The sequence below is a fragment of the Ailuropoda melanoleuca genome, chromosome 4, assembly GCF_002007445.2.
Source record: "Ailuropoda melanoleuca isolate Jingjing chromosome 4, ASM200744v2, whole genome shotgun sequence".
In the NCBI taxonomy this organism is placed as follows: domain Eukaryota; kingdom Metazoa; phylum Chordata; class Mammalia; order Carnivora; family Ursidae; genus Ailuropoda; species Ailuropoda melanoleuca.
Genome location: NC_048221.1, coordinates 13,479,318 through 13,503,134, shown reverse-complemented (window position 1 = coordinate 13,503,134; position 23,817 = coordinate 13,479,318). Strand labels below are relative to the sequence as shown.

The following is a 23,817-nucleotide window of genomic DNA, read 5'->3' as shown; positions in this document are numbered from 1 at the left end:
TGTAACAGGTGGCAGATGTCCTCATTGAGGTTTGTCTTCCTTCAAAGGTGGCGTTTGGGGAGCTCCCATGTTTGGGGTACTGGAACATCCTTGGTGGGGGACATTTAACTTTTCAATTCTGAACATTTGCTCCTAATTTAGCTGGTTGCAGGATTTTCTGTGGTGGTGGGGTTAGTGGTCCTTGTTTGCAGGATTGACTGAAGCCAGCTCAGTCTGCATTCTGGCTACCTTGCCTGTGGCACTGTCATCGCAGTACACCTCGGGGCGAGTGCCCGCTGCTCAGGGGCCTGTGCTCCTCGCCCCCCTCACCTGAGAAGCCTTCCATCCTCTCCTGACTCACTCCTGTCATGCCCAGGCCCCATAGAAAGTGCCCTGTCAGCATAGATAGCTCTGTGGTCACGGCTCCCGGAAGCCTCTCTCTACCCACAGCCACGGGGCCTGTCCTGTGTTCCTGTGGCTCATCACCCCAGGGTGGCTCTGCGTGTTCCCCGGGTCCCGTGCTGTCCTGGAGCCCTTGTTCATCTCTGGCTGGACTGAGAGTGTGGGTTCTTTTTATTTTATTTATTTTTTCTTTTTTTTAAGTAGGCTTCACACCCAGTGTGGAGCTCAGTGCAGGGCCCGAACCCACAACCCTGAGATAGCCTCAGCTGAAATCACTTAACCGACTGAGCCACCCAGGTGCCCCAAGAGGGTGGGTTCTTACTGGAGGATATTGAGCCACAGTGATAGGGGCCACTCCTGGGGCCTTCCTATCCCACAGCTCTGGGACATATGATGGCCTAACACAGGGCTTCTTCCACTGGTTACAAACACCTCGTCTCAACCAGCTGGGTAGTGGTGCCACTCAGTGCCACTGGGGGATGCTTATAGTGGCAGTGAGTGATTGCTGGTCATGTGTCTCCCATGCCCAAATCACCCTCCCAGCGTGCCTGGGGACTCTGCTGCTCAGACTCCGGTGTGGTCTCCTTGGCTGCCCAGGGCCTTTCTTTGGAAGTCTCCTCTCCAGTGTCCATGCCCTCCCTGCCTCCTCACCCTCCTACCCATCGAGAGGCACATTCCCAGAGCCCAAGACTCTCCCCAGGACAGAGTGTGCGTGGGAGGGCAGCACACACCAGGACTTTGCTGTGAGCCTGTAGATTTGATTGGACCTTCCTTTTCTGGATCAGTGGCTTCTGACTTATTTTGCTTACGTGTTGTAACCCGCTCTTGGGCACCAGCCAGGTGTGTCAGCCATACCTGCGGGAAGTGCCTGGGATTGCATTCTTCATGCATATCCTGCCGAGGCCCGTGGGTCCCACCTCATGACTCCTGTCCATCCTCGCCTAAGCAAGTGGCCCCTGGCCTGAGACGCTGGCCCAGCCTGCCCACACAGACCCAAGGGAGGGCCCAGCTCTGAGCTTCTGCCCCGTGGATTGCGACTTATTCCCTCCACCCCCCAACTCCACCATGCCTTTCCCACTTCCTCTTGCACACCAGATTATCTGATTCTTCCTAATTTTGTGGTAGTGCTGGGCAAAAATGATACCTCCCTGTCGTCATTTTGCTGATGACTTCTCATGTGTTTCAACCACTTGCAGCTATCTTTTCAGTCTGTGCTCTGTTCATTGCCATTTCCTGTTGGTTGGTCTGTCTTTTAATGGGGCTTTCTCCAGCACAGGTTGACCCTGGTTCTCTCTCTGAGTGCTGTCTGCTGGCTGAGAGGGTGAGGGTGGCATCGTGGTATGCTCATTCCTTCTCCCTGGTGTGACCCACCATGCTCCTCATGGAGCAGGATCCCCTCTCTTGCTGTGAGCTTTGGCCTCAGTTGGCGGCTGGAAGTGGTGCTTACTTAAGGCTCTGCTCTGGTGAATTAAATGTGTGAAGTTGGCACCCAGCAGCCTTTTGTCATTACCTTGAGTATGACTGTGGACCCAGCTAGCTGGTGACTTTGAAGCACTCAGGCTGTGTTGTCAGGCTCTTTTCCAGGATCTTGGGTTTGCTTCACCTTCTCTTAGTGACATATTATTGAAAAAACTAAAGTGGCATTTGTGAATTGGAAAATACTACTAAATTCTGTATGGCCCCTGATGGTTCCCAAAGTCAGTTCATACACATATCACGTTCAAGCCCACAACTGCTGACTCTTAGAAGCAGGGACAGTCAGTCAGGGCCATCGTGCTAGGCCATGTGAAGTGCTTCCTGTCCCTGGTGCAGAGCAGAGGCTCATCGGGAGGTCTGGGCACCTGTGCCATGGTGACCTCTGCAGGGTCAAGGGTGCACTGTCAGCTCTGACCACACAGCCTCTTCCTTAAAGTTCATGGTTCCTCCTCTGTCCCTCCATCCCTTCCTCCTGCAAGGACATTTCCCATTTCTGCCTCTGTCAGAGAAGGTAGTTGGAGGAGGGAGGTGCCAGCAGTCCTGCTTGGAGAAAACCACATTCTGTGTGCAGGATTTCAGATATCATGACTGGAGGGCTGGTGGGGCAGCTGTTAAAGCAATCCACGACAGACATCCACATGGTGAGTTCTTGGCATCACCTGAGGGGGTTCACTCAGATGCTGAACACGCACCAGACTTATTGTGGTGATACCTACCACATATGTGACAGGTGTGGGAGCATGAGCATGGCTGGTAGCCGTGTTTTACTTAAATGAGCACTTATTATTGTTAATTGCTTGTTATTACTTTGCTGAATATTGTTTGAAGTTGTTGATGCAATTTTGGGAAAGGTTCTGTGGTTCTCTTGGTTTGGGGGCAGGGGCACTCCCTTTGTTAGGGCCTGTCCCATCGGCTGTCCCTGGTGGGGCCTCCTGGTGCACCCAGAGAGAACTGATGCAGTGAGATCACGTGCATGTTACCTCTGCATTGCCTCTCAAGGTTGAGGGGGTAAACTTGCCATGCCCTGACTACAGCCTTTGAAAGTCAAGAATGGGATCATTCCCATTTCACAGATGAGAAAACTGATTAGTGCAAGCATGACATCCATCATCACCCAAAGTCGCCTGGCCAGTTAAGGGGTGGTCTCCCTGACTCTGGTGGCCTTGCCCCCTTGCTTGTGTCAGGGTTGGTTTTTGTTTGTTTGTTTCTTCTTCCCCAGGAATGTTGCAATGCTTTATTTTACAGCACTCAGAAACTTGGAAGTGGGAGCTAGAGGTCATGTGTGTGGCAGAGCTGGTTTGTGCTGTTCCATACCTTGTGTCAGCAGCCTAGAGAGCTAGATCACCAGCCCTGTGAGACCAAGACAGGGAAGTTAAGTATCTTTCTTAGGTCCCACAGCTTTTATTTTTTAATTTAATTTAATTTTTACATTTTATTTTATTTACTTTTGAGAGAGAGAGCGTGCGTGCGCGAACAAGTTGGGGGAGGGGCAGAGGGGGAGGGAGAAGCAGCTCCCTCCGTGCTGAGAGGGAGCCCAATGTGGGGTTTGAACCCAGGACCCTGGGGTCATGACCTGAGGTGAAGGCAGATGCTTAACCGACTGAGCCACCCAGGTGCCCCTGTCACACAGCTTTTAAATGGCACATCCTGAAGCGGAAGTGAATCTTCCGATCTCAGCTGCTAGGCACTGAGACAGAAGTTTTGCTTTCAGTTCCCAGTAGCTGTCAGTGGCCTAGTGTATCATTCCTGTTCTTGAGCCCTTGGTTCCCTGTCCCTGCTAGGACTGGTCGATTGATGTGGAAGCTGGGCAGGGGTGCTGCTCAGATCTAGATCTCCTGTAAGGAAGGGATATGACACCTTCAGGCACTGCCTCAGCTTTCAAGGGAGGTCGGGCCCTTTCCCTCCAGCCCTGGGCTGGGTTTGAGTGTCCAGGAGTGATATGGAGGGGGGAGCTCAGGACCAGGGCTGTTTTAGTGGCTTTAACTTTGTCATTCCTGCCTGCGTCTGTGAGTTTCATGTTGAGTTCTTTGTAACCCAGGCCCCTGGCTGTGTGACATTTGTTCACCTCCCGGTATGGTGGGCAGCAAGGTGGTGGTGTGAAGCCAGACCAGCCTCAGGCCGCGACGGAGGGCCTTAAAAAGGCCTTGAGAGTTAACCAGGCCTCTTGTCCTGGTCAGTTATGGGTTCCTAGCCTAGAAGTCCAGAAAGGGTTTGGATCGTACTGTGCATCTCACTGCTGATACATGCGACTGCCCAGCGCCAGCAAGACAGTTCCGTTTTCCTTTCCTAAATAGACCTTCTGGCCCTCCTCCGGCAGATGCGGCCGGCCTGGAGTCCGGCCAGCTTCTGCTCCTGTGATGGCGCACATCATGAGCTGCTCCCAAAATTTAATTTCAGGCCTGAAGTAAAATGATTATAATGACCTTGGGTTGGCAAGTTTCAGGAAGCCAGGAGACCTGATCTTTCCTTCTGGATGTTTCTTGTTACTGATGTGATGTTTGCTTACTTGGAAGACTTGATATTATAGCCATAGTGAGCCACTGTGCTCCTCCAGTCACCGAGGCTCGCCTCACTGTTCCTTCTACCCAAACTACCTTTCTAGTAATGTTTTTAAAAAGTTGTTTCTTGCATCTGACTTGGTTTTATTTATCTTTGAGCGCAGGTAACTGTCCAGTGTGGCTTGTATTCAGGTCTGGTCTGGCCTGGTGTGGCCCTGAGAGCAGCTGAGTGGTCGCAGTGGCACTTTCCCACGGCACCCTTGGGGAGTGCTGCTGGAGGGCGGCAGTTGCTCTGTTGTACACCTGGGTTGTAAAATGCTCCAGGAGCTCCTGCCGCTTTCAGAATTTTGGCCAGCATCTTCTCAGGTCAGTGCTTGAGCCCTTCTTGCATGCGGAGGAGGTTTCTGGATGACGCAAGGACACACTCTGCCCATAGGGGCTCGCATGGAGCTCTCCTCCCCTCAGACAAGCCACGTGTCACACGCTCAGGCATGGTGGTCTTGGCTCATTGCTGTCACATTCTCACATTTGACTTGGGAGTGCCTGTAGGTGTCTGCGTGGGAACCTGGTGGATCTGAGTTGAGTCTTTCTTGTTAAGGGACACCTCTGTGGCTGTCTTGCCTGCCCTGCTCATTGGGTCACTTGGGTAGGTTAGAGATGGAAAAATAGGCCACGTTCATGTCATTCTATCTTCCTGAGTGGGGTGTCTCGCTCCCATTTAATGGTCTTTGTTTTCACCCAAGAGGAAGGCCTCAGGCTGTGTGTTTGGGAGAGTCCAGAAGGGACAGAAGTGTCATCATACTGCCTGGGTCCGGGGGAAGCTCTGTGGAGCTGTGGTACAGAGAGGGTTTTTTCTGGAAGGTGCAAGGCAGAGCTTTCCAGCATGGCCTGGTGGGCAGCTCTGGTGACAGTGGCCCCTCTTGTCACTCTGGTCTCTCAGCTGCCTCTCACTGTCTCCTGCCTTTTCCTTTTTAATTTTTCAGACAAATCCCTGGACTTGTAGAGATGGTTTATCTTAATTGGTATAAGCCCTCACTTTCCTTCTTGGTTGCCCTAGTGGTCTCGTCTCGATGCAGTAGACGAAGGCAGCCTGTGCTTGCCTCTGCTTGTCCCTGTTGGCTTTAGAAACCACACTGGATCAGGAGCAGCAGCATGGTGAGATCACTGTGTGGCCTGGCCTGCTCGTTGAGGTACTCAGAGCTGCGCTTTTCATTTTAGGGGTTAGAGGGGATCTAAGCAGGGGGAATCATGAGGGTGGGCCTGGGGCACATACTTGTCCCAGCCTTTCCTGGAGTCATCTCAGCTTGGCCAGTAGGTCTTCATGGTCCTATTTTCCAGAAGAGGAAACTAAGGCTCAGGGAAGCTTGTCCATTTACCCAAGGCCACAAGAATAGGAAGGCAGAGGCCTGGGTGTGTGGCCTGGCCGCTGGACTCAGAGCCCAGCTCTCTGCTCCAAGCTGCCCTCCCCAGCTTCAGCTTGCCTGTTGTCACCTCTCTCCCTTGGTCATTGAAGGGTCTGGGAACACCTTGGGCAGAGAGGGCAAGGGGGCACCCATGTGCTTTAGGCCCTGGTGGCCATGCAAAGTGGCACCTCATTTGGGTCAAAATGCTGGAGGTTGGCGTCGGAAGCTGCCTTGCTCGTTACTGAATGCCGAATTTATAAGTAGGTCACTGAGTTTACAAGATACCTCAGTTCCCTGTGGTCAGGCCTAGGTGGGGCCCAGAGGTGAAGAGAAGGATGTGCAGAGTACGTGCAGAGTACTTGAGTTTGGGCAGGGCCTCCCAGCCTGGCGTGCTGATGGAGGTTGAACTGAGGACAGTGCACAGGCACTGGCTGCCAGGGGGTAGGGGGAGTTGGGGCAGAAGGGGTAGCCACTCCAGGGAGCACCGTTTTTGCCAACCTGGAAACCTGTGGGAGGTTCCCAAGAAGGGGAGGCTCAAAAGAGTCCAGGCAGGGGGTAGGCAGGGGCTCCCAATAGAGCCTGGGGTGGGGGGTGGGCAGACCTCTCAGTCATGTGATGTCTTGTGCCCAAGTGCACCTGTGTTCATGATGTAATTATGGCATTTTTAATAACTAGAACCAAATGCTCGTGAAATTTGTCCATGTGTTCCCTGCTGCATGGAGACCCCCTACCCTACCCCTGTAGGTACCAGGAAACACCAGGGATGTTGGTCTCCCAGCAGCACTGGTATGGAGATTGGGGTATCGATGTTCCATGCCTGAGCTAGCGTTACGTGGCTTTTCTGGTGAGTCCTTACTCTGACTTTCTGCCACCAGGAGTAAATATTGGTTTAGAAACAGCAGATTAGTGAGGCTAAGTTTTTCTTTCTTTCTTTCTTTCTTTTTTGAACTCCAGTTGACTTTATAAGTACCCTTCCAATGAAGCCATCCATGGCTGAACCTCAGTTGGGGCAGGTCCTGTCAAGACAGTGAGTCCTGGGCAGGGGCCTTGGTCTTTTCTGGACACGGATCCCTCTCAGATGCCCAAAATATGTAGAATTACCAAAGCAGTGTGCTATGTGAAGAGCGAGTAAAGTGTTAAAGAGAAACATGTGACCTAGTAACAAACTTAATGTGTCAAATGATGAGGTTTAATTGCCGCTACATACATTGTAATTTAGAAATAGTGGTGAGTGAAACAACATTTGAAGGCATCAGCACAACTGTCATTGGATGTGCTAAAGCGTATCAGAGTTGATGCTCCTCGTGCTGCTGCATAGTTGACCCTTGACCAATGTGGAGATTGGGGGCGCTGACCCCGCCACACAGTTGAAAATCTGTGTATGACTTTTGACTCCTCAGAAACAAAATAGCCTGGGGCGCCTGGGTGGCTCAGTCATCGGGCGTCTGCCTTCGGCTCAGGGCGTGATCCCGGCGTTCTGGGATCGAGCCCCACATCAGGCTCCTCTGCTGGGAGCCTGCTTCTTCCTCTCCCACTCCCCCTGCTTGTGTTCCCTCTCTCGCTGGCTGTCTCTCTCTTTCGAATAAATAAATAAAATCTTTAAAAAAAAAAAAGAAAGAAAGAAACTTAATAGCCTACTATTGACCAGAGGCTTTACCGACGACATACACAATTAACATGTTTTGAATGTCTTATGTATTATATATTGTATTCTTACAAAGTCAGCTAGAGAAAAGGAAACGTTACTAAGAAAATCATAAGGAGGAGGGGCGCCTGGGTGGCTCAGTCGGTTAAGTGTCCGACTCTTGATTTTGGCTCTGGTCATGATCTCAGGGTGGTGAGATGGAACCCTGTGGCAGGCCAGGTATACAGCCGCTTGAGAGTCTCTCTCTCCCTCTGCCTTAAAAAAAATCGTGAGGAGAAAATACATTTAAGTACTATTACTGTATTTCTCAAAAAAAAACCTATGTGTAAGTGACCCTTGCAGTTTAAGCCAGTGTTGTTCAAGGTCAAATGTGTTTGTAACTGAAAGAAATGCTAAATTTCAGTTAGTGGAAATAGATACATTTTTTTTCCTTACCACTCAAGTGCAGGAACACCCCAAGTTCAAGCACTGTCCTATGGGCTTTCTCTGATGCAGTGCCCTCAGGAGCTATCCTGGTGGGGGCTTCTGAAAGTTGCTCTGACAGATGAGGAAGCTTCCAGGTCTCAGTCTTGGAACCAGGACTCCTCAGAGAGGTGGGAAATGCCACTCTTGTTGCTGCAACAGGCCAGGTGGTGCCAGGACTTCAGGGAGGGCTTAGAGGAGGGCAGGGATGGGTCCGGAGCTAATACCAAGGGCTCCAGAGCCAGCCTGGGACAATCTCAGCATCAAGATAATTAAGGACTGTAATGCATTTGAGGCCATTGCAAAAGGCACTCCACGAATCTGTCTGTATTAGGGTTCTCCAGAGAAACAGAACCAATAGAGAGCAAGAGGGAGGGAGATTTATTTTTAAGGAATCAGCTCATGCAGTGGTGAGCTGGTAAGTCCAAATTTGCAGGGCAGGCTGGCAGGCCGGAGACCCAGGGAAGAGCTGATGATATATCTTGAGTCCAAAGGCAGTCTGGAGGCAGAATTCTTTTTTTCTCCAGGAGACCATGGTCTTTTGGCTTGTAAGGCCTTTAACTTATTAGATGAGACCTACCCACATTGTGGAGGATAATTTATTCAAAGTCTACTGATTTAAATGTTTTTCCCATCTAAAAAATGTCTTTGCTGTAGCATCTAGACTGGTGTTTGGCCAACAGCTGGGTTCTGTGACCTAACCAAGTTGACACATAAAATTAACCATCACACTGCCGATGGCAAACATGGAAGTAAATGATCGAGGAGAAGGGAAGGCTCCTGCTTACTGTAGGATGCTGAGGCTGCTAGAGACAGGAACTTGGTTTTCTGGCCACAACACTGAAGCTGTGGATGGCAGGGTCGGACCCGGACTGTGAGTTGGGAGAAGGCATCCACCGTGAGCTGCACAGGGAGAAGGTGGGCTGAGCAGGGCGGCCCTGCCGGGGTGATCAGTATTCATGGTGCTGTGAAGGCAGACAGACTCCGTGTGCTAATGGTGGGGTGCTATGGAGGGCCACTGTCACCTCGAGGCCTGCATCTGGAACACACAGTGAGTTTCATCGTGGGTTGCATGAGGCAGACCTGAAATGTGGCACACTCTAGTCAAGCAAGGGGTGCTGTCCCAAATTATCCAAAAATGGCAGTGCCTAAATGTCAAAGAACTGTTGAGAAACTTCCAGATTAAAGCTGGCTTTCAAGATGGGTGGCTCATCGTGGTATGCCGTTCTCCTCGCCAGAGGGAGAGTGATGCGAGGACACCACTGAGTTGAGTTGCAGTGTGGAAGGTGGACAGTGGTGCGAAATGTCCTGTTAATAATGAGCATAGTGGGGTGCCTGGGTAGTGCAGTTGTTAAGCGTCTGCCTTCGGCTCAGGGCGTGATCCCGGCATTCCGGGATCGAGTCCCACATCGGGCTCCTCCGCTGGGAGCCTGCATCTTCCTCTCCCACTCCCCTGCTGTGTTCCCTCTCTCGCTGGCTGTCTCTCTGTCACATAAATAAATAAAATCTTTAAAAAAAAAAATAATGAGCGTAGTGAGGCTGGCTGCTGCCGTGCGGTTGTGGAAGAGAATACCTTCACGTTCCCGAAGCATGCCGTGTGTTAGGGTTGAAACGTGGTGATGTGTGAAGCTTGCTCTCTGGTGATCCAGGAAAGGAAGCATGTGCACCTGAGTTGGTTGGTATATGATGGTGTGCGTGTTGGGAGGGTGCAGGGAGAAAACCCACATGCTGAGGGTCAGCGTGGGGTTTAAATGCATTTGGGTGTTCTTTGCACCCTTGCGGCTTTTCTGTGAGTTTGGGCTTGTTTCCAGATCACGTCTAGGAGAGAGAACCGGGCAGTGGCGCTTATTCCCTGCTTTTGGAAGCAGCATGTCTCACCTGCCACACGGTGTAGCTGGGGCTGCCTTGAGCCTCTGTCAGCCTGGTGCCAGGCTCTAGGCCCTGGGGATCAGCTATGATGGGACATAGTCTCCTCCTAGGACTCACCTTCAAATAGGGAGAGACCATTTTAGCATGTTGGTCAGGGAGATGTCCTCAGTTGGTGGCAGGGGTCTGAGGGAGTGTGCCTGGTGGGAAGTCTATCTGAGGAGCCTTCTGTTGAGAAGTCAGTGGGGTGGATCCCAGGAGCAATGCCATAGATGGGGGTTCACACAAGTGCTGGGTTTGAGAACCCTAAAGGGGGCCAGTGTGGGCCCGAGGGCTGCAGGGCAAGATTTGACGGATGCTTGTATAAGATTGGAGCCCGCCTCTTAGGAGGCTGGGAGGAGCTGGGGGAGCTGGTGGAGCTGGCTGGGAAAGGGGTACAGTGTCTGGATGTCAGTGAGTGAGAAGGTCCACTCAGGAGGGAACATGGCAGGGGTGAGCCTGGTCAATGTGACAGGGAGGTGTCCAGCCTGGAGTCCACCTGGGCTTGGACTGCTGTCCCCAGACCTCTCCATGACAGTGAGATTGTCTGATTTTACATACTTTAAGAAATACTCTTCTGAAGCTCTGAGGATTGTGCTACGGCTCCTGAAAGGAATCCTCGTTACAACTACGCAGTTCTTACCTGGATCTGCAGTTTGCTCAGCAGAACTTGAGCTGCCTCCTGGTTTCTGGGGCACATCAGCTTTTGGCAACTACGTGATGCTCATCTTGTCACTCTGAGCTGAGATCAGTCACTTTTGTTTTTTAGGCAGGTGACAAAATGTTCTGTAAAAAGGCTGTTGACAGTTTCAGACTTCTGGCTCATTCGTGTTTTCGGGGCAAGGCTCTTCCCCAGCAGGTGGGTTAAGGAAAGCAGAGCTGCAGAAATGGGGAGTGCCCCGCATAGCCCCAGCTGAGGAGGCTGGTTAGCCAGCTTTGGAGAGTAGCAGGCATGTCCAAAGCAGCATGACCCCATCGATGTGGAAGGAAGGGAAGCCAGGAGAAGAGAGACATCCAAAGTAGCAGAGGGCCTGCTCCCTCATTATTTTTAAGAATTTCCTATTGATTTATTTGAGAGAGAGAGTGAGCACAAACAGGAGGAAGGGCAGAGAGAGAGGGACAAGCAGACTCCCTGCGGAACGGGGAGCCCAGTGGGGGCCTCAGTCCTAGGACCCCAAGGTCACGACCTGAGCCAGAGTCATACGCTCAACGGCTGAGCCACCCAGGCACCCCTGCTCCCTCCTTATTTGAGGAGGGTCCTGAGTTCAAGTGCATCCTCTGCTGCTTACTGGGTAGGTGACCTTGAGCAAGTTGCTTGGCTTCCCTGGGCCTGTTTCCTCGTCTCCCTGAAGCTGACCCTGGAAATGCATGGCCTTGTACATAGGAGGTCCCTATGGCCAGGCTCTTGAGGCCCGGGGGTACTGGGCACCTAGCAGATCCCATGCTGCTCTGTGTCCTCACCACACAAGAGGCGGTACCACTGCCCCGTGTGCTTTGCAGGATGAGCCCAGTTTGGCGCCCTTTTTTACTGGGCCGTGTGCTCGAAGGGATGGCCCATCTTTCTGTGGAGTACTCAGTTGGTGGATCTTGGTGGATGCTTACATATGACTTAACCCAAGAACGGACTGATCCTTTTGTGTCATGGGAGCCAGGCCGCAGCTGCCGTGTAAAGCAGCAGTGTGGGACGAACTTCCCTCAGCTGCTCCCCTGCCAGGCTCCTTCGGGGGGTGGGTAGTTGAGGGTGCGTGCCCCTCAGATGTTCTTCAGCCAGCCTGCCGGCACTTAGAGGGGCCACACTCAGCACCAGGTGGGGCTAGCAGGCGGAGTGCCTTTCTTTGGATAGGTCTGGAGCCCGTGGCTAAGATTATAGCTGGATGGGTAGATAGGCTCTTTCCCTCTGGGCGCCACAGCTCCTGAGCCTCCAGAGTCTGAAAGTCCAGATTATTCCGGGAAGGTCCATTCTGTTTGTCCCAAGTGATAAAGGATCTTGTCCCAAAGACAACAATTAGGCCCCCTGGAGGCCAAGCCAGGATCTGAAGGGATTGATCTGTCCTTGGCTCTGATAGTGATGAGAGCTGAGTGCCTGACGGCTGCAGGGAACCTCACTGAGGAAACATGGTGGTGCTCTGTGGGTGCAGGATGCAGGGTGTTGTTTGGTCCTGGAGCCTCCCTGCAGGACCTAGCCCAGCCCTGATCCCCGAATCCCAAGCCTGGCTCCCTGCACAGTGCCTACTCACTCCTCCAGGAGAAGGAATACCATGGGCTGAGGGCAGCTGGCTTGGCTTTCTGAGGCTTCACTGTACCCACGTTACATGTGTTGGTCACATCTGCTCTGCTCTCATTAGAGAGTAGGCCCAGTTGAACCCTGGACCCAGTGCCCTCCTCTGGTGTCAGCAAGAGTGTGTTGCCAATGACCGAGGGACTTAGAACTGCCATGTGGGTGGGCGCAGAGCCCCAGACAATTTTGACACTTCTATGAGATGTTTGGAGTATTCTGGCTCAAAGTATTAGAGCTTCTAGAACAAGAGAGAGTGACCCCGCTCTCTGGGGAGGTTGGCTTGTCCAGACATTCCCCTGAAGCCTCAGGGTTGTCTTTGGAGGTCTCAGAAGGGATTTCCCAGGTGAACCTCGCCCTGTGTTCCAAGGTCGAGTCTCTGAACCGGCCTTCTGACAGAAGCAGCCTCCTTGGCTCAGAGGCAGTCCTGGTTCCCAGGGCCCTGGCTGGCAAGTGTCAGGCTCTGCCTTCTCTGTGTTCCTGAGCAGTTAAGATTTACTCCAGTGCACTGATAAAGCTGGTAGAGGGTGTGTGTTGAGCACGGCCTGGAACTGACACCCAGGCCGGTTGGAGGCTGGCGTTATCTGGAGGCTTTGCTAGGGCTGGTGGGGGTGGAGACGCTATGGAATCAGCGTATGCCCAGGTGGCAGGGCTGGACCAACACTGAGTGCTGCGGCTGGGAAAGTTCCCTGACCTGGCAGCTCCCTGCTTGCAGGTCATGCTGTGTGTGTGATAGGGATGTAGGAGAGTGATCTTTCAGTAGGCACTGACCAGAGGCCATGGGGTACCATTGCGCCTCGAAGGAGAGAGAAGGCTGGGTTTGCAGCCAGGGCTTTCTTTGTCTGTGATTTGGGCCTGCATCTCTGGGGACAAGTTTGTGGCACTTTGCAGGGGGTGGGCGATGAGATGGGAGACGTGCAAGCTGTTCCCACTGTGAGATGTGGAGCGTTGGGCAGCCCGCATCCCGGGCCGTACCACGGAGGACCCGGTGAGGTCAGGCCCTCAGCTTCCTCCACCGTCACTCGATCCTCTCTCAGCTGTCTGGGAAGTGGGGCTGTCATGCTCTCCACCCCTGCCCACCGGCTCTGGGCAGAGTGAAGGTTGACACTGAATTCAGTGCCCGGTGTGATGAGTTTTAGTTGAGTTAGAAAAACAAGAGAAGCCCACCCAGCATTCAGTCTCCTCGTGAGGCGTCAGAAGAGCATTATTGCAAAGTGCTGTGTGTTTTCTTGCTCGTTGATCCGCGTTTCCCATGTGTTTTCATTGGCCTGGTCAAGGACTGTGAGAGAGATGAGAGGCCAAGGACACACCTTCCTGAAGTTGGCTCCTGCCTAGACAGAGAAGTCTCAGGTCCCGGGAGCAGAGCGAGGGGCCGGGGACTGGAGTTCTGTGTCTGAGTTTGTTCTGTCCCAGAACGTGAGTGGTAACACATAAAACGAGATCTGAGGTTTGGCAGTTTGGGTATTTGCCACCGTGGGGATAGAGGGGCCGAGGCCAGCGTGTGGACCTGGCCCCTCCGCAGGCTGTGCTCAGCACTGCAGGCCATGCGCACTGCGGTCATGCAGCAAATATCAAGGTGGGGCAGCTCTTAATTTTTCTGTTTGAGGAAAGGCAGAGGGGAAAGATGAAATAGTAATGAGGGGCACCTGGGTGGCTCAGTCGTTAAGGATCTGCCTTTGGCTCAGGTCATGATCTCAGCATTCTGGGATCAAGCCCCGCATCAGGCTCCCTGCTCAGCGGGAAGCCTGCTTCTCCCTCTCCCACTCCCCCTGCTTGTGTTCCCTCTCTCCTGCCTCTCTGTCAAATAAATAAATAAAATCTTTAAAAAAAAATAGTAATGAGACATAGGTGTTGAAAAGAGGGCCTGGCCTAGGCATGGGTGGCACCACTCAGAGAGGTGGCAAGGGCTGGCAGCTCATGTTAGCCACACTCCCCTGGGAGCAGGCCTGTGACTGTGGGGGCATCTTACAGAGGGCCGTGTGTTTTGTTGATGGAGCAGGGCTCAGCGGCATAGAAGCACTTCAGTGTGAAGAGTTTTGTTTAGCAAATGTGTGTCTCATCCCGTTATCATGGGGTCATGCACCTTTCACAAGGAGTTTGGATAGATTGTGAAATTGGATTAAGATCAAATGGGGCAGTGACTGAGCATGAGCCATGCAGGGACCCCAGGGCTGGTCTTCCTGTGAGGTTGAGATAAGCTCTGCTGGTGGAGTAGGGACCCCAGCCCCCCATGACCTCCAGAAGCCTTGTCTTCTCTTTGTGCCTCATTTTCCTCTCTTGTAACAATGGTTATCTTTTTTTTTTTTTAAGATTTTATTTATTTATTCAACAGAGATAGAGACAGCCAGTGAGAGAGGGAACACAAGGGGGGAGTGGGAGAGGAAGAAGCAGGCTCATAGCAGAGGAGCCTGATGTGGGGCTCGATCCCATAACGCCGGGATCACGCCCTGAGCCGAAGGCAGACGCTCAACCGCCGTGCCACCCAGGCGCCCCGTAACAATGGTTATCTAATACCTGAGTAATTGAACATGGGGTTTTACGATGGAGGGTGGTGGTTTGAGATATCACAAGTTGTTGTGTTCGATTTGGCTGCAGATTCTTTACCGAGTCTGTGCCTAGAGTCATGTAGCACCTGCTCTTGTCAGGGCTCAGGTGCTTCCCACTCTCATCTGAGTGGAGCATGCGCCAGACCCTGCCCTGCGGGTCCTTCTGGCCTTCCTGTGTCCCCATGTGCCCTGTGTTCTGATTCACTTGGTGTCCCAGCTGTAGGGTCATTGCTTTGGGCACCCAGGGGTAGTCGTGTTGGCTGTTACACAAGGAGACACAGGGAACCCAGTGGGGGAACGATCTTGGCCCCATGTGGCCCTGGCCCAGCTTGTTGGCTGTACCAGTGTGTAAGCCTTGAAACAGTGAGAGCTGTAGTTCAGGGTAAGGGGCTGGTGTGGTGGGAGGAGGACAGTACCTGGCCCACCCCACCAGGGTCATGAGGCCAAGTCCAGACGGTGTCTGAGTGGTCAGCATCCAGGGAGCATCCGCGGTCATGATCCAGAGTGCGCAGACACGGGAATCTGAGAGAGACACTTCAGTGGGGGCTGGGGGGTTTAGAGGGCTGGACCTGGCAGCTAGAGCTTCTTTTCTGGGAAGGGAGGGGAGAGTTGGTAAGAATGGCAATTTAGAAGATTTTTATAAAATAGAACTATTTAAAAAAAGAAAGGGTGTAGCTATAACACCAAAGAGCAAGTCCCATAAAAGAAAAAAATGGTAAGTGCCACTTCATCAGAATTTAGAACTTCTCTTTGAAGGATGCTATTGCAAGAAGGCAAAGACAAGGCGTGGACTGGGAGAGACTTTTCAAAACTCACGTGATAAAGCTCTTGTATCCAGAACATATAAAGAACTCTCAAAACGCAATGCTGAGGAAATGACCCAGTTTTTAAAAATGCGTTACAGCTTTGTGTAGCTTCACCAAGAAGATGCAAGAATGTCAAATTAGTCCATGAAAGACATTCCACGTTAGTGGTCAATAGGGAAATGCAGATTGAAATCACAGTGAGCTACCACTTTACACCTATGAGAATGGCGAAAATTAAACAGCTGACAATGCCAAATGCTTGTATGGACAGGATGCAGCTGGACTCCCCTCATTGCTGGTGGGAACGCAAAATGATGTGGCCACTCTGGGAGATGGTTTGGCAGCTTCTTGTAAAGTTAAACAGACACTTACCAGAGGACCTCCCAATTGTGCTCTTGGGTGAAATGAAAACTCATGTCTGTTCAAAATCCTGTATGTGAGCGTTTATGGTAGCTTTATTCATTAGTCCCCAGAACAGGAGATGAGCCTTGTGTCCTTCAGTCAGCAAATGGATAAACAAGCTGGTACAATACGGCAAGTTAACAGCAGTAAAAAGGAATGGGCTTTGGAGACAGCAGCATAGATGGATCTCAGAGGCATTCTGCTAAGTGTATGTGGTCAGCTCGGTAAGGGTCTGATAAATGTCCAGGACTCAACCCCTAGAATTTGTGAATGTGACCCTAGATGGAAAAAAAAGGACTTTGTAGATGGGATTTAAGTTAAGATCTTTAAATGGGGAGATCATCCTGAATTACCTGAGTGGGCGCTAAATGTAATCACAAGTGACCTTGTAAGAAAGAGGCAGGAAGGGGCACCTGGGTGGCTCCATTGGTTGAGCCTCTGCTTTTGGCTCAGGTCATGATCCCAGGGTCCTGGGATCGAGCCCCACATCTGGCTTCCTGCTCAGCGGAGAGCCTGCTTCTCCCTCTCCCTCTGCTGCTCCTCTTCTTGTGCTCTCTCTGTCAAATAAACAAAATCTTTAAAGGGGGGGCAGGAAGAGATTTGACAGAAGAGAAGGTAGTAACCGCAGAGGTAGAGATTGGGGTGATGTGGCCACAAGCTGAAGGATGCCTAGGGTCCCAAGAGGCTGGAAGAAATGAGGAAGGATCACCCCCTAGAGCCTGTGGACAGAGTGCAGCCCTGCTCTCACCTGGATTTCAGCCCGGGAATACTGATTTCAGACTTCTGGCCTCCAGTGCTGTGAGAGAATACATTTCTGTTGTTTTCAGTCACCAAGTTTGTGGTGATTTGTTACACTGGCTTCAGGAAACTAAGACGGTATGATTCCATTTATATAACCTGGGAGAGGCTCAACCATAGGGACAGAAAAGAGATCTGTGATCACCAGAGACTACTGGGGATGGTGGAGGGTTGGAGTGCAGGTGGGTGTGCGGGAAATCAACAGAAGGTAGTCCTTCGAGCCTGCCTTTATTTCTGACCCCAGAAGAGCAAACAAAACACACGGGGGTGGGGGTTGTCCAGGTCACAGTTTCAGGTGATTTGCATCTTTTTTTTTTTTCTCTAATCCTCAAACTTTTCTAAACCTCAAACAATACTCTGTGTACCTCCATGAATTTAGATAGAAATATGTGCTGTGCTGGCCATTATGTGGATCCTGGTTTACACCTGACCCCTGGCCACTCAGAATCTCTTTTATTGCTGGGAAGAAAGTGATTGCAGCCCAGTGATTGCACGTAGTGGTGAATGTGCTGCCATTCACCCTGTCTGTACTTCATGGAAACGGCCCCTCACGATCGCAGACACTGTCTAAACTCTCCACAGCCTCGGCATCCTGCTCAGAGTCTGCCAGGAAGTTGCAGAGAGGATTCCTTGAAAGGAGTTTCCCAATTGTTTGTGCTTTACTGGAAAGGGGGGTACAGCTGCCAGGAGGTCGGCAGCCAGGCCTTTCTCAGGACCAAACTGCTCTCTTTCCTGGCCACGTTCTGCTCAGGAGAGGACTGATAGATGGATCGCAGCCCCTGAGAAGTGCTGGGACGCCTCACTTGTGCTTTGCCAAGAAAGACCCTCTTTGAGGAGGAGCAGACTTCTCTTTTCGGTCCATTTTCCACAGGCACCTCTGTGTTATGGGGGTCAGGCCGTGTAGATTGCAGGGAGCGTGTTTCCCGGGGCAGAGTTGACACTGAGCCCAGCAGGCACTTGACGACCGGGAGGGGTGAAGTTCAGTGCTGCTTCTCACGTAGGGCCTGTGGCGCATGTCCTGGGGCTCTGTCCAGGTCAGGCCAGTCCTCACTTGTCCTGCCTCTGCCGGCTCTGTCCCTCTTCCCCAGATGATGTGCAGACTCCGTGCCCGTCTCTCTCACTGGCCTGCCCCGTGTCCATTCTGTGTGTATGGGAGCTCCGGCGCATGTACACTTTTTATTTTAAAACTTTCACGTGGGAATGTTAATGTGGAGATGACAGAGATAACCGTCGGCCCTGTGCCGTCACCCAGCCTTGCCCTCTGTGAGGGCCTGGCCCTTCTCGTCACACCTCTTCCCCGTGCCCTCCCCCTTCTGTTTGTTTAGTTTTGTCGGAGCATGTGTAAAACAATCCCAGGTATCTTTTCATGTCATCCTTGGCTTTTTCAGTGACCGAGTTGACTGTTAACAGATACGGACTGTGTTTTTCAGACACATCACGCGTCTCTGTGAGAGCACCTGAGGCGCAGGCCCTGGCACCCTTGCAGGCAGTCTCCGCTGGGTCTTCACGTGGCTGGGCCCATGCAGAGCCACATGTGATGTGCATGTCAAGTCTGGTAATTTATAGCACTCCATCCTTCTGCCTTTTGTGCCATCCATCTGTTGGAGAAACCAGGTCATTTGTCCCGTGGAATGTCCCATGTTATGGCCCACATTCTGCTCTGACGATTGCTTTCCCCTTTGTTTCCCTCATGGCAGCAGTTAGCTCAGGGCTTCTCTGTCTTGGCACTGCTGACACTGGGGGCTAGATCACTCTGGGGTGGGGCTTTTGTGGGCCCAGCATCCCAGGCCTCCTCGCACCCGATTCCAGGAGTGCCCTCCTCCCCAGCTGAGTATGTCTCTGGACATCGCCAGTGTCCCCGGGGGCAGGATCACCCAGTTGAGAACACCGAGTGTAACTCAGTGCCTTACCCAGTGTGCTTCCTAGACCTGGAGGTGGATTTTGTAAGCTGTGTCCTGTGGCTTCACCCAGGAAGTGCTCTTCTTGGGGAGCTATACGGGGATTCTGGCCAGGGTGAGGTTCCAACTCGCCCTCTCCCAGTCCCAGCATAAAGGGGTCTTGAGCAGCTCTCCTGCCTCCTTCCACAGGGCTGCCTGTTCCCCTGCTCTGCTTGCTCCCTGTGTCTTCCTACCCGCATCATCTTCATGATACCTGTGGGAGCTGCTTGGGGCCAGAAGACTGCAGGGTGTTCTATGGTGATGCCTTCTCACTGGCCACCCCCACCAGGCCTCCTGACTCAGCCTGGGCTCTTGGCTGAAGCACAGCACCAACAGTGACACTTGTCCCAGTGAACTCTGATTTCAAACCCTACACACGCCCAATAGGAGATGGCGTTCTGCTATGCAGGGTCCTGGTAGGACCAGTGGGAGGGACGGCCCTCCATGCCTGCTGCAGTCACTGCAATCACTGGACTGCCTGGCCCCTGGGGAGGATGTGACCCCTCAAGAGGGTCTGCAGGGACTAGAGGCATCATGTGTAACTTGGCCAGCCTGAAGCGCAGCCCACACAGGCACTGAGCGTGACACATACAAACAGGTAGTACCGTGTTCCAGAGACTGTTCTAGGAAGTTACATGACCTGGTGACTTGCTAATCATAGTCTGGGAAATAATGCAAAAGCTCCCGAGGCAACAGGGAAATGGGCAGCTCCCCAGCTAGTCTCTTGGACCCTCCTGGCCTTGACATGTTCGCCGTCTTTTGCCTTCTGTCCTGCTGAGGAGGCAAGGTAATAGGTGACAAGGATCCCCTAACAAATGACGTGTCCCTGGTCCCATGAGCTGTTGTCCCCTGCAGGGAACAGCCAGCCAGAAGGCAGTGGTTGGCCATGTTAGCACGGTGAGCACATGCATTGCCAGGGTGTCCCAGCTGCTGGGGGCCAGGCCAGGCGGGTCCAGGGGGGGAGCGCTGGTCCCGCTGCAAAGGCATCGCTGACAAGGGCTGTGGCTGCTTGCTCCACAGACGCTGTTGGTGCCCTGCCTTGGCGGGGGGTCCATGAGCCCAGGGGGAAGGCCTGCACCCGCCACACGGCCGCTGACTTCTATTTGCAGCATGCCTTCTGACCCAGGGCCGCTGTCCCGCTGCTCCCTCTGCAGTCCCTGCTGCTCCGCAGTGCCACACCAGCCTCCGTGCCCCCCCACCCCCGTTCAGGTCTGCTCTCTTGCCCTGTGCACCGTACCCCTCCCTTGATCCTTCCATGTGTGGCCATGGCCACGTGGTGGGGTGGCCTGTGTCCAGTTGTCCTGCCCTGCCTGCCATGCTCTGTGAGGCACGGCCTGGGACCGGAGGGACTCACTGCATAAAGGGGTAAGTGGTCCAGCCACGCTAGAGGCGCACGGCCGGCATGTCCAGCAGGCAAATGTGCAGACTCTGGCTGCTGCACTCCCCCAGGGCCATGGCTCAGGGAGGTCAGGGTTAGCTTGGCACTGGGAGAATGCAGCCCTCCAGTTAACCTCGTGCCTCAGGTCATATGGTGTCAGGACCCTGGGATAGTTTGCTTCCATCTCCACACCCCCACCAACCCCAGTCCTTGTGCCTCACCGCCACCCTTTCAAGGCTACACTTCCAAATCCTTACTTGAATGGTCACTGATTTTCTATAGAAATGTAACCACAAGACAAAGTCTTCCATGTTCATACACACATTCCCTGTGCCCCGGTGCTCTTCATCCTGTATGCAGATCCACATGTCCATCTGGTGTCACTCTCCCTTCTTCTGAGGGACTCTGGAACCTTCCTTGCAGTGCAGATCTGCAGAGATTATCTCAGCCTTTGTCTGCCTGAACAAGTTTTTGTTTCACCTTCTCTTTCACTGGATAAGGAACTCTAGGGGCATTCATTGTTCCTCCCTCAGTATTTTACAGATGTCCTTCCACGGTCTTCCAGGCTTGTTTCTGATACTTGGCCTTGTGAGTCTTATCTTTGCTCCTTGGTTTGTAGCATGTCAGTCATCGGTCATACTGATTTGCTTGTGGTGTACTGTGACATGGTTCTTTGTTTTCCTGCTGGAGCTTCTTGGATCTATGGAATTATTGTGTTTCTCACATTTGGGCCATTATTTCCTTGGATGCCATGCTCTTGGGATTCCAGTTATGCATATGTTGGAACTCTTGGTACCATCATCCCACAGTTCACCAAGGCTGTGTTCATTTTCCTGTAGACTTTTTTCTGTGTATGATTCATTTTGGATAGTTTCTGGTAGTTTGTCATCAGGTTCATAACCTTTTCTTCCACACTGTCTAATATTAATCCCACCTCGTGAGTTTTTCTTTCCAGAGATTTCATTTCTCAGCTCCAGAAGTTCCATGTGGCTCTCTCCTCATACCTCATATTTCTCTTCTCACCAGTCAAGTTTCTTTTAAGCCCTTGAACATTTTTCAAATGTTGTTCTAAAGCGAAGCCCTTGTCTGTCAGTTCCATTGTCTCTATCCTTTGTGAGTCTGTTTTCATTGGCTGAATTTTCTCCTGGGTTTTGGGGGGGGGCAGTCACATTTTCCTATAGCTTCACATGTCTGGAGGTTTTTGGTTTTGGATACTGAGTGTTGTAAATTCCATGGGGTCGTGTGCTGGATTTCGTTGTCTTTCTGGAAGTGTGTTGGTTCTACTGCTGGCTGCTGGCAGGCAGTTTGGTTGGTGGTGGATCAGCTGATGCTGCAGAAGCTTGTTTCTGAGAGTTTTTAGTAAAGGCAACTGAGTGAAGCCTTTACTTGGCTAGTTTCGCTCCACTGCTGAGTGGGGTACAGCGAGGACTCCCCTGGACTGACAACACATATGGCATCTCCTAGGCCACATCCTCTGGCTTGGGGCCCTGCCTCGGGGAGTGCCCCCGAGCCTTCAAGTGGAGCAGCTCAGAGCCCTGCGCGGGCTCCGGGAGAGGCCCTGCCCGGCCTCCTCCTCCACGGGCCTCTGCCCACACATCCAGCCCCTTCAGCCTCCCCAGCCCATGGTCTGGAAGGTTTCTTGAGGCAGTGAGCTGGGCAGTCAGAGGCTGCCACAGGGGCCCATGGCATTTGGGGTTCTCCCTCAGCCTGTCTGCCCCACCCTGAACCTGACTCAGAGGGAAGGTTAAGAATTGGTGAATTGCACAGCCAGCTTTATTCCAGTAGGTTCTTGGAGGTGACAGGCTTGATGTGTTTTGAGTCATTCAAATTAAATATATTTGCTTTACAGTAAATAGCTGAGAACTTTTGTTCAGAAAAATTAAAACCTTACTTTGATCTAAAAACAGATTTCCATTGCAAGTAGCATCCCCCTCCCCCCAACAAAACAGTGTGTGCCAGAGGCCACTTTAGTGGATGGTGGAGACACACAGTGGTTTCAGTACATTTTAGAACTCTTAGAGATTTCTCTTTTCTTAAACCTTCTTGTAACAATTTTAATTTTGTTATGCTTCAATGAAATGTTGCCGGGCCTCTGAGCGGGGAGTTTGTGGCAGGTGCAGCGGTCACATGCCAGTGTACAGGACACCGCAAATCAGATTCCTGCAGCCCTTGGAGAGGCGGCCCAGCTGGCGCCTGTGGTTCCTCCGAAATCTTAAGGTGGGGGGGGGGTTGCACAGTGGCAAGCAGGTGCCCCATGTGGAAGAGTCTGCACAAAAGGTCGAGTTAGTAGTCTGCCTTGGGGTGGAGGAGCGTATGGGCAAGAGCCACAGCTGACTCAGGCATCCTCATTAACCCAGATTACCAAGGGTGGGCCCTGCTGGGCCTGTAAATGTGGCTATGACTGACCGGCTCTCCACTGTTGGGTGGCGTGGCCTGAGTGCCGTTAGAACATACCTTGTCATCCAGTGAGTGTGAGGGCACTGAGGGCTGCTTCTCCCTTTGTTCTAATGTCTTACCAGGTGGGGCCCCTCTCCCCCTGCCTGCACAGGGCTGGCAGAACGTAGTTGGGTCTGGTCCTGGTGACTGTTTTTGTTAGTGGCTATAGGCGGGGCCTGCGGGGAGTCACCCAGGTATGTATGTGGATTGCTCTGCTGTTGACAAGAAGGGCCTGGTTCTCCTGCTGGAGGGAGGAGGCACCATGAGAACCAGGGGCCTGGTTCTGTGATGATAGCCAGGCTGCATGGGGACATGTACTTGGCATTGTTGAGGAAGTCTGGGTTTTTAGGCCTCGCTGCCAGCTTCTTCAATGGGTAAAGTCACCGCCGTTGGGAAATGAGTCTTCTCAGGAAAGGAGTCTTCTAGATAACTTGTTGACAGCTACCAAGCCAGTTAGATGCTTCACTAAATGGCCCACAGGGAGCATGTGGTCCAGGGGGAGGGTGGCCCACCACACCAGCTGGTGTGGGTGCTGGTTGTTGTCATCCAGGCTCTGAGGGGGCTGCCCTGGTGGAATTCCTTCTGAGGAAATGCGCCCTTTTGGGTTCCTCCCCATTGTTGCTCTACATCCAGACTTACATCATCGCCATTGTCATGTCCGTGGTCCCCCAAGCCCCTGGAGCCCACAGGCCTTGCCCTGTGTTGATAGCAGACACACACGGCGATAGTTAGCCCCAGGCTGGCTCCTACACGGGGGTCTGGGCTAACAGACCTGGAGGTGCAAGAAGCAAGCCCCAGCTGCTTTCTGCCACTGTGGCATCCCATGTGTCTGCTCTGGGCCTTGTTCCTGCTGTTCCTTCCTCCAGGAGCAGCCTGCCTTCCTGTCTTTGATGATCAGGTGAGGTCCGTAGAGAGTTCCAGAGGACTGCTTTGCCTTAGCATTGCCTTTGCTGTGGTGTTCTTGTGTCTTCTGCTGTTGCCTTCCATCTACTCTATATCCTGCAGTGGAAATGGTTAACAGACTGGAATATCTACCTTGGGTGTTCAGGAATCCTCTCTGTTCAGATGGTGTTGCTCAAAGCCCAGGAGTCTTCAGAGAAAGACCCTCTGTGAGCCTGAGGGCAGGTCACGCTGTCATGGAGGTGTGTTGATGGCCCATGGAACTTACCCATTTTAGGTGTAGAGTCTGTGAGTGTTCATACACCACCCTAGACGTTGCCTCTGGAAGCCTGCAGCCACTGCCTGCTCCCACCCGTGGCCCAGGCACTCACTGATCTACTTTCTGTCTCTTTAGTTTTGCCTTTCCTGAAAACTTATATGAACAGAATCATACAATGCAGGATGTCCTATGTTGAGGTGCTCTTACTTAGCCAGTGGCTTTGAGGTTTTTCCATGTTGTGTCCATCAGGAATTTGTTCCCTTTTATTTCTGGGTAGTATTCTGTTGTTATTTAGTCCACCAATTGATGG

The 23,817-nt window shown here is 52.3% G+C and overlaps 1 protein-coding gene across 2 annotated transcripts in view; it reads left to right on the top strand.

Moving 5' to 3' along the window:
• The window catches only part of ELL (elongation factor for RNA polymerase II), a 66,529-nt gene that overhangs the window by 12,373 nt on the left and 30,339 nt on the right, over nucleotides 1–23,817 (top strand). Inside the window, exon 1 of one of the 2 annotated variants that reach the window (XM_034658085.1) lies at nucleotides 2,427–2,498. The exons of the other annotated variant lie outside the window; for it this stretch is intronic. Within the exon in view, the coding sequence (XP_034513976.1) occupies nucleotides 2,442–2,498 (57 nt within the window). The 5' untranslated portion in view covers nucleotides 2,427–2,441. Of the gene's footprint in view, nucleotides 1–2,426; nucleotides 2,499–23,817 lie in introns of those variants that run through there. 2 annotated transcript variants of the gene reach the window in all.